The 10,667-nt window shown below is 49.3% G+C and overlaps 1 protein-coding gene across 2 annotated transcripts in view; it reads left to right on the top strand.

Moving 5' to 3' along the window:
• pou2f2a (POU class 2 homeobox 2a) overlaps positions 1-10,667 on the top strand; it is a 72,553-nt gene that overhangs the window by 10,594 nt on the left and 51,292 nt on the right. Inside the window, exon 1 of one of the 2 annotated variants that reach the window (XM_076011307.1) lies at positions 174-1,768. The exons of the other annotated variant lie outside the window; for it this stretch is intronic. Coding sequence (XP_075867422.1) covers positions 1,669-1,768 — 100 coding nt within the window. The 5' untranslated portion in view covers positions 174-1,668. Of the gene's footprint in view, positions 1-173; positions 1,769-10,667 lie in introns of those variants that run through there. 2 annotated transcript variants of the gene reach the window in all.

Below are 10,667 nucleotides of genomic sequence, written 5' to 3'. Positions count from 1 at the left end.
CTGTTTATGCTCGCCGGCATAATGTGAGTGTGTCGGGGTGAAGGGGGGAGGGGGGGGAGGAGAGGGGGGGGGGGGGTGTAAAGGAGGGGAGAAGAGCGGAGGGGGGTTGGGTTATCTCGCGTCCGTACCGGAGCGCTGCGCGCCGTGCCAGAGTTGCGTTCAGGCTCCGTTGGTGTCGGACCGAAAATCACACACACTCACACTCACACCGGCTTCACCCACAGAATAGACAGAAGTGACGGGACGGCAGGGCGCGCGCGCACACACACACACACACAAACACACACACACCCACCCACTCACACTCCTTGGCAGCGTCGGGCAGGTTCCACACCGGAGGAAGGAGGCTGAAGGAGGAGCGCGGAGAGGCGACGCAGCACCGGCGGATGGCGGAGCCAAGCCAAAGAAAAGACTCCACCGCGTAAAGAAAAAAAGAAGAAGAAAACGACTGGACGGACGAGGGGGGATCTCTGCTCTCGCTCTCCCCACACCTCTTTGTCTGGCTCGCGCCTGTCAGCGCACGAGGAAAAGCGAGGAGGAGGAGGGGGGGGACGCGCTCGCGTTTATTGCTATGGATTTATTCATTTATTTATCTATCGATTTTGGTTTAATTAGCGAGCCGCTGTAGAGGAGGAGGGAGAGAGGGGAACAACGAAGGGAGAGAGGGAGGAGCGAAAGTCAGACAGGAGGTGCCTGCGTAGCCTTACTTTTATTATTATTTGATTATTTTCCACCTCTCGCTCGCTTTAATTTGCGCCAAAGAATGTTTTTGCGCTGCTTCTTCTTTAAAAAAAAAAATTTAATCGCCTCGCTTCGCGGGCATGCATTTTCCAGCGGACCAGCCAGCAGCTACTGACCAAATCTTGACGAGAAACCAAAAAAGAAACGGCAACAACTCCGCGGACAGTTTTTTCCTCATCCGCCGGGCGCGAACACCGTTGTTGTTGCTCCACTTTTCCCATGACAGCGCAACAGGATACGTCCGTCTTCTACCGAGCCCAACCAAAGCCAAGGACTGAATAACGAACCGGGGGAAGGACCGAGAGCCGCCAACCAACGCCGCGACCTTTTACGCACCGGACGCGGTTACATGGGGACTAATCGTGTCGGCGTCGCATCCAGCGGAGAGCAGCCGAGAGCGGGGCGCCGGCTGCACTGAGCCGGCCGCTGTCCACCTCCACCACCACCTCCTCCTCCTCCTCCATCACCTCCTCCTGCACGGATAGCCGCTGCTAGCTTTTTTACCTTTACCAAGACGGCGATTACGCGCCCTCCCTCCTTGCTCTACCGCTGCTGCTCCCGTGCGCGTTGACTTGAATGTGTGTGCGTGCGCGCGCCGGAAGAGTTGGAACACGCAAGTGACGGGACCGCAACGTCCGCCTCCTCTATCCCGGGGCTGCAGAACGAAACCTCCCCGGAACCCAGAGATGTGAATCCAAAGAGTCGAAGTCCCGACACTCGCAAGAAAACGCCAAAAAAAAAGAGACCGAAAAATACCGCCTCAAAGCATCCTTCTCCTGCCCCCGCACGGTCGTCCTCGAACCGGGAGAAAAGCAGACGAAGAAAGGCCAAAGAAACGACGGAAGGACGACGGACCCGGAGCAGAAGAAAAGTGAGAGTAAAATAAGAAAAGGACAAAAATCGACGACCCCAGGTCGACAGAGGACCATGTTTGTCCCCCTGCCGGTCCCCTTCGTCTTTCAGAGAACAGCGTCCGACTTCAGCGCCTGGAGACTCAAGTCCTCGCTGGCTCCGCGGTCCAGCCCCGGTAAGACGTTCAGTCCCAAAGCGGGTCAATTTCCCCCTACCCCTACAATGCACCTACACACAACAAAGCAAAACAAAACAACAACAACAACAAAAAAACCCTGCTGTTATTTTTATTTCTGAAAAATTCTCTGCTTCAAACATACACAGCATATAATCCCAAGTGTGTACATATATTTTATTTATTACTAAAAATGTAATTTTAGTCAGTGGCCAAACTTTTGCAAACCTGGTAAATTTAAAATTGCGTCGCAGTAATTTAGGTCCTGTCACTTGTAACGTCCCCTCCCCCACTTATTCAAAGTGTTTAACTTGTGTTAATAACAAACCCTTTTTTTAATTGGCATTGAACTCTTTGCTTTCTGCTCTTTTTTTAAAATGAAGTTGGAAAGTTCTATTTTCTGATTGACCTTTCCCAGAGAGGATAATTGGAGGTGTAAATCACAAGGTGCATATTTCTCCCTCCAGTCCCCCCCCTTTTCATCATCTCTGCAAATATGAACCGAATTTGCAAAGCGAGCGTTGCAGGGAGCTACACAAAACACTTACTCGCATGTAAATCAGAAAACGTACGAAAACGCCCAGGATTGGATACATACATAAAATGGCTCATTAGCATCCATCACGGTGGTGTCAAGAGAGGCGCCACACTCCCCTCCTCATCTTTTCCTCTTCCAGCCAGTGCGAGCGATCCATCTCAGCCTCCATCCCATCTGTCTCCGCTCCGCTCCGCTCCGCGCCGCTCCTCTCCTCTCCTCTCCTCTCCTCTCCTCACTCGTCTCCTCTCCTCCAGTCTTTCTCGGTCGGGTTAGGGGGGAATATTCATGGTCATCCATCGATCAGAACATATTGATCTCCGACTGGAGCCGCATCAGGGAAAAAAAAACAGAGAGAAAAAAACAGGCAGGGCCACAGTCAAAGTTGGCTGAGGCAGAAAGTTTGATAGTTGGGAGAAGGACGCAGGGGGGGAAATTCCTTCCTAAATCACTCATCAATGAATGAAATGTCAGGGTTTTTTTATATTATCATGACAAACATATGCAGGATGTTGCATTGTTTCTGTTTGCCTTCCATTACACGCAGAGTGTGCACACAATATCACGCCCACTAATGTTTCATTGCTGTTTTATTTCAACCCTGCATTCCTGAAGTACAGCGTGAATCATCTCGACTTTGCTTTTTTTACGGCGTTTCCCTCAATTTTACGAAACCTCTAATGCCTTCAAGCCATTGCACGTCTTCCTTGTTGTGCTCCAGTACCTGGTGTATCATGCGGTCAAAATACATCAAATTGAACACAAACTCAAGCTCATGTTTCCAAGCTTTGGTGAAAGTTTGAAAAGTGAAGGTGGTTAAAGACTAAAGAAGCTTCCAGAGTGTTTTTTTTTGGAGGGCGCTTGCTCCCAGGGTGACCGTGCCAAGTGTAGTGTGCCCTTTCCTCATCCCCACCTTCCTTCATCCATCCAGGCAGAAATTTTCAAATGACAGATGTGGAGGTGGGGGTAGGTGTGTAATTCAGGCTATCACCTTAAGTAGTTGTCAGGAGGAGAAAAACGGTCGGGATTTAATGAGGGTTGCTGCTGGAGGCTTTGACAGGCGACTTATAACCGCTGGCCTCTGTTTTTTTTTTGGTGGCGGGGCGGGGCGGGGGGCGCTAAGGGGAGGTGTGGTGGTGGTGGGGGGTTCAATTTCTCTGTTGGTCTTTTAAGAAATTAAAGTAAAAGACGCTGTGTGAAAGAGAGAGAGAGAGAGAGAGAGCGAGTGAGGAGGAGGAGAACGGGGTGCAGGCGGCCCGTCGAGGGCGTGAATGGATGATTGAATGAATAACAGAAGGGGCAAATGCATAAATGAATAAGGAATGAATGAGGAGGTGAAAGTGTCAGTGGGCCAATTAACGGCTGAAAGAATCAGGAAATTTGATTTATAAAATCAGTGCGGGGGGAGGAGGTGGGGAGGGTATCTGGGAAATGGGTGGAAATAAGCGCATTGCTAAATGAAAGAAGATAGGCTTTAGCTATTGGAACACTTCAACAAGTTCAACAATTAAGCAAAAAGGCCTTAAAAGCAACAGGGTGAAGAGCTGTCTGGTCTCGTCCGTGCCCCCCCCCTCCTCCGCCCCCTCATCCCCAGCGGTGCTCCTGGTGTCAGAGGCTGCGTCTTCGCGGGCCGCTTCTTTTATTTCAACGTGTGGCCGTGATAAGCAGCCGATACACGCGAGACAGAGGCGGAGAGCAAAGGCCAGCGCCAATCCCTCATTTCCCCCTTTCAGCCTTTCCTCCTCTCGTCGCCGCCTTTTCTTTTTTTCATCCCTAATCTCCGGAGAGGAAGGGAGGAAGAGGGCCGCACTCGTCTGTTTCTCCTTCCCTCTCGCCGCTGTGAAGTATTCACTTGACACCAAAGCCTTGTCTTTTTTTTCTCTCCACCAGAATGCAAACTCTGCGCTCTTCTTCCGCGGTGTCTCCCTCTTGTTCCCAGTGGACGGGGGCGGCGGGTGTGTGTGTGTATGTGTGTGTGTCAGGGCGGGGAAGGGGGGGTGGGGGGGTTCTCTTGAATTGGATTTTCCTTGTGTGGTTTGGGCCGGGCCACATAAGCCACTTTAGCTTAACTCCGTTACCCACAATTCTCTGTGTCTCTCTGATCTGGGCCTCTTTGACCCAGGTGGGCACGTGTCCGTCCGTTGCTGTTGCTCCACCTGTAAAATGTGAGTCTGCGTGCGCGCGCACGCACGCCAGTTGGGGGTGTTTGCGTTCGGCCCGAGCCAAGACGGTGGAGGGGGGGAGGGGTCAGAAGCCTGAGATGAGGTGAGTGGGGTTCAGAGGAGGAGAGATCCACCAGCGGCGCTAAACAGCAGACGTTGGCAGACCGTGGTTTTACAGTGGCTCTGAACCAGGGGCTTATGGGTTTTTTTTTTGTCAGCTCCACTCTTTAACACCACTGTGTTGAGGCAGCTGGCCTGAGCTCAGCTGGGCCCGAGACACATCAGCACAATGAAACGCCTTTTAAAAAGTCACGGGATTAAATTTGCCACGGGAGGCTGAAGACGTCTTCCACACACAGAGTTTTGGCGTTTTTTTGTTGTTGTTTTTTTTTTTTTTCTTTTCTTTTTTTCAAACGTTGGAGGCAATAATGTGTCGCAAAGAGTAAAGACAGAAAGGCAAAAGACCCTGGCTGGGTTTAGTTGTATCCAAGAGTGAAGGAAACTATTTTGCTGGGTTCAGAGAAGCCTATTACTATACTACTAGAATTAAAATGAGAAACAACGTGCAAATACCTTTAAAATACGTATATATGTATATTTTTATTGGTTTGGGTTTGGCAGTGTTATCTGAATATCAAAGCACCTTAAATTTGCTGTCTTTTTTCACTTTACATACAGGTTGTCAATTCATGTGTTCTGTCCTCACTTCCTCAGGTAGACAATAAAATGTACTCGTTCCAGAACCAACTTACTTATTACTGACATGCTGTGTCCACTTTCAATTTAAAAGGAAGAAAAAAAACATTTTATTGTTTTTTTTTTTATTGAGCATCGGCAGCAATACAGGACAAAAAAAACCCAACATAGATTAAAGACGAGTGAAAAATGCAGCTTGGTGCTCACATTTTCAAACGTTTCCACCTTCCCACGACCTTCCCCAGTTTTAAATGTCGTAGTACTTCTCTAATCCACCTGTCGTAAGGAGGAGGTGAGGCCTGCTTCCAGCAAAGCAAAATCAGATGCCTGGCAATCAGGGTGAAGAAAGCCGGGCCAGTCGTGTGATGTGAATGGCACAGAAGACACTCAAGCGAGAACAAGACATTGAACTTTCTCAACGTGCGCGTCGGCGAGCAAGAGGAAGTGGCTGCGTGGGGATGAAGGTGAACTCTCCACTCAGAAGAGAAGAGGGGGAGAGGAAAGTAGGCGCAGACGAAATCCTCCTTCGTCCAAACTTTCTTTTCCTTCCGTGCGTTTGCTCGCGGGGAGGGTTGGAGGCTTCCCGGCTCTCTTTGTGAGCATCAAATGTCTGCCACAAAAGACTCGGCGAGAGCCTGGGCGTCCGTGCGGGGTTCAGAGACGGGTCCGCACAGACCGGCGTGCGCTTGTCAGACGGAGAGGGGCCGGAGAGGGACCTGTAGCTGCTCTGTCCCTCCTCTGCGCCGCAACAAAGGAAATCTAAATGCTGGTTTTTATTTTCACGGACAGCGCCGTGAAAAAAAATCCTCCTGGGCCACCGCGGCCCACATGAAACCGAGAACTGTCAAGATTTCAGAGGCGGAAGGCGTCCGGATTGAGAGGGATGCTTTATTTATGTCGGGCCGGCGATGAGAGGCCTCTTAGTCGGAGCGGCGGTCCCTCGGCGTCGCGTCGACTCCGCTCAACCTGTTCCGTTTGAACCGTCTGCCATTTTAAAAGAAGTCTTAGAGGTGATGCCGCTGATTTTTTATTTTTTATTTTTTTGAAAGGAGAAGAAAGAAACGGAGAATGCGCGCTGACTCAGAAAGAGCTGTGTGAAGATTAATCAAGTGCAATAACGGTAAATACCGTAGGGGTCTTATAGAGGTGTGTGTGTGTGTGTGTGTGTGTGCTATCGCATTGGTTTCAGTAGCAGTGCAGAGGAAGTCGCACAGTTGCAAAAGCTGCAACCTTCTGCTCCCACACGCACACACACACACACACACACACACACATACACACACACAGCACCGCGCTGCTAGATAACTAAATCCTCTTCCACCCAAGGATCCACCAAACCTGGCCTGAGTCAAGGCCTCTGTACCCGGGTTAATTGGCAGAGTGTGTGTCTGTCTGTGTGTGTGTCTGTCTGTCTGTCTGTGTTTGTGTGTGTGTATGTATGTGTGTGTGTTGTCGACATGCCTGTACACACCCAGTGTGCGTATTACCCAACAAAACTCCATGACCAAATGTTTTTTTTTTTTATATCATATTTACTTCAAAATGGAATAGAAGAGCCTTGGCCTACTATTACGTTTCATAATGAACAATATAAAGAGTTGAGGGAATACGTGCGCACGTACCGAACTATGATTATCTTCCCGCCTGCGAGAGGAGACGTGTGCTGCAAGACACAATAAAAAAAAACAAAAACATTTGATTTTGTTTTTGCTAAGTCCCTCGCTTGCATTTGAATCAGTCGCAGTGATATTTGAAGACGACTGTGTCGCAGGGCTGCAGCGTCGCCTTTCACGTTGCCAGATTAGCAACTGCAAAGACTACCGATCAGTTGTTGTGGGTGTCATCGCTGTGCCTTCAGCACGCCTGTCGTTGCGCAGCCGCAAGTGTGTGCGCGGCTCGGCTGTGTTTAGACAATGTGCTCGAAGTTTCCCGTGTGTGTGTGTGTGTGTGTGTGTGTGTGTGTGTGTGTGTGTGTGTGTGTGTGTGTGTGTGTGTGTGTGTGTGTGTGTGTGTGTGTGTGTGTGTGTCTATGGCAGGTAGATGATTCAATAATTGACAGTTGAGGTCAGCTATGGATCCGTCTGGCATGTGCGGTTCCTCCGGAAACCACAAGCAGCTGCACAGCTGAACCATTGTGCAAGTGGTTTTAACCTTCCAACCACTATTGATTAGCCCACATTGACTACTCTCCCCACTGCCCCATTGTGTGTGTGTGTGTGTGTGTGTGTGTGTGTGTTTACCTTGCGTGTGCATAAGAACCTGCGGTTGTGTTCTTTATGCGTGCGTGCGTTTGGCTGTGAACAACAGCAACAGTGTGAAGGAATTTCCACACAGTGTGTGTGTGTGTGCGCGTGCGCGTGTGCCAGAGGATGACAACCGCTTCTGCACGAGTGTGTGTGTGTGTGTGTGTGTGTGTGTGTGTGTGTGTGTGTGTGTGTGAGAGAGAGTATGGATCAGGTTTTAAAAGGGGCAGCGTTGTTGGCGAGTTCCCGGTGCTAACGTGATTGCGAATGACAAAGCGTCCAGGCGGGTTTGTTAGCTCCATAATGGGGAATCAATAGACACAACACAGATGTCAATACAACATGCTTTATTGCGTTAAGCCGCCTCACCCCCAGCCTGGGCTCTGAACACACACACACACACACTCTGCGAGGATGTATCAGCACAGTGTCTGTAACACATGCATGCAGATATTAATGTATTCACCACCTCACAGACGGGGAAACGTGCGCGCTGCTGACTGATGCTGCTGTCATCGGGTCGCACGCGACACATATACATCATATATTCATGGACCTCACCTTCATACATTTATACAGCATGTTGTGTTCAACCGCTGTAAAGGTTTCAATGTCATCGCGCTCCTTTTAAAACGTCGCCGCTGTTTAGGCTCCAATCACTCCAAACAGGTTGTCACTGTTTTTTTGTTTTTCTTTTAAATCTCCCTCGTTGACGTCTGCCGCCGTGTTTATTCCGGACGTTTTCCTCCCCCGCTAGCTTATTTGTCATCTTTTTCTCCCATTTTACAGGAGTTTTAAGGTGGTTACATATTTATTAAATTTCCAGACTGACAGTGAATTTGTCAAGGTAGTTACGCACCTCAGGGTCCTTATTAGAAAAGAATTCTTCAGCGTGAGAATCTCGGCTCTGCCGAGGATGACAGATTTGTGTGTTGGTGTGCGTTTCCAAGTCATATCATCCGTCTGCATCTTATCTCCAGATGGGGGAGGGGAGAAAAGGGGGGCTATTACAGAGCCGTCCTAATGTACGAATTTCCCAAGTTGGCATGACGGAGACCATGTCCTAGATTTAAAATAACTGTCAGAAATGACAGCGACACTTTCATTGTGGTTTTTTCTTCTTTTTTTTTTTAATCCCGCACGACAATAATAATGACTGCACATGAGCGCAGCAACGCGGGGGATGGTGGGAGGGTGGCGGGTTGGGGGCGTAGCGTTCACATTTCTGGCCGGTTCTCAGAGAAGCTATTACAAAGTTTAGCCTGTGAGAGAAGAAGCTGGTGATGATATCAGTCTGTTAGAGAGGGATTGTGTTGACATTGTGGTTGACCTGGAGGAAAGCTTATACTGCCGCTAGACTGAATTACTGTTGAATAAGCTGATATTCACGTTTGGCTGTTGAAGAAACTAAAAAAAAAGAAAAAGAAAAACTGAGCTTCTGTTATAAACTTGAAAACCACCGCTGGCGATGCCACAATTATTGTTTCAGTGATTGAAGAACCTTGAACGGAGGCTTTTGGAAGAAAGAAGTCCGCTGTCAGACAACTGCTCCTTCCTTCTTGGAAAGCAGGCTCCTTATCAAATCCCAATGCCTCAATATACCCGCCCCCCTACTGAACAGCTGAATTCCCCATTTCTTTGCAATCACGTTAACATTAGAGGAGCTTCAATTCCAAGCAAGTTTTCCGACGTTTCCAGTGGTGTGGTGGTGTAGTTTATTCCAGTGGGTATACTCTGATAACCCCCCCCCCCCCCCCCCCCCATCGTACAAATCTGTCCGACCGCAGCTACTTCAACAACAACAGATAAAGATTCAGCAATATAGTGCCAAAAGTGGATGAATTCTAGAAAGCGACCCTAAAGCACTGGCTGACTCATTTAATCACACTTTCAAAAGAAACGCACCGATACAAATCTTTGCGCATTTTTTAGTGGTCGTGCGGTAATTTTGGAACCTTTTTCTCGTGCTTACACAGTGTATACCTGCGTATCACGTAGACCACACCGCTTTCCCTCTTTTGTATCAAACGTGCTTTATTGCTTTCATAGCATACATATGAGAAACATGTATATGAAAAACCTGGGACCACATGCAGGCCCCCTTTGTGTCCTGGTGCCGTGGAGGTTCTAAAAGTCATTTTAACGCGGCAGACGCCTCCCGCCGTGCACATATGAAATAAAAAAAAAAAGCCACCCAGGGCCAAAAGTGGTCACCTGAACTCTGATTCCCCTCTGCCTCCTGTCCGTGTGTCAGTCCAAGCGAGCAGCTCAAAGTGTCATTGTTACCGTGGAAACGTCCATAGACCATTAGACACACATATAGAAGAGGAAGGGGAAAAAAAAACATGAAAAGAACCTGGGTAAACACCGTCCTCCTCCACACACACACACCCACCCACACACACACACACACACACACACATGCAATCCTGCTTTGGACGGTCATCTCCGTCTTGCACTCTTGATGGTCACAAAGGCCATTAGGGGCCAAATTGGTTGTACTCAGGCTATATTTGACTGCTCTGCGAGTCTCGCCCGCTTTCAGTTTGTAATCGCCAATCATAAGGTAACGTGCGTTTGCGTGTGCGCGGGCTCGCAGCCATTTGTGCGGGCGCACTTGAAGCCGTGCTGCTGTGTGCAAAACACAAGTAGCCATTGACTTAACACGTACACGTTACTTGCATGTGAAAATTGGCGGTTTCCCTAATGGGCTCATGGTGGTGACCGTGGCCCGTACAACTATTTTACACCCACCCCCCCAAGCCCACTTCATAATGAAAGCTGTGCACAGCAGGCATAGTGGGGGGGAACCCTCTTTTTTTTTTTGGGGGGGGGGGGGGGTTAACACCAATAAAACCAATGCACTCAATGTGCGCCGGGAAGAAGGCCCCCCCAACAAGGTGACTATCGAAGTCTTCTCTTTTTTTTCCACCCCCCCGCCCCCCAACCACCACCAACCAGCGCAGCACAAAATGCCATATAGAAAACCGGAGCCTATTCATTCACCTCATAGCTCACATTCCATCTCTTCACATCGCCTCTCCACCTCTCCTTTCACTCCCCGCATCGCTTCAAGTCCTCGCCGCGGCCCCCGCGTGCCACGGGTGTGTTCGGCCAGAAGAAAGGAAGTGCAGAAGGCAAAGCGAGTGAGAGGGAGAAAAAAAAAAAAGGCCAGAAGGCTGTTCAGCTGATTAGGGGCTTTTTGCGCGAGGTCAGGGCCGCCGCTCACCTCCTAATGAAGCAGAATAATTTGGTTTTTCGCA

Source organism: Nelusetta ayraudi, unplaced genomic scaffold (assembly GCF_046127955.1).
Source record: "Nelusetta ayraudi isolate G7.1 ecotype Tasmania unplaced genomic scaffold, CSIRO-AGI_Nayr_v1 ptg000135l, whole genome shotgun sequence".
Classification (NCBI taxonomy): Eukaryota; Metazoa; Chordata; class Actinopteri; order Tetraodontiformes; family Monacanthidae; genus Nelusetta; species Nelusetta ayraudi.
This window is presented reverse-complemented; position numbering and strand designations above follow the sequence as displayed.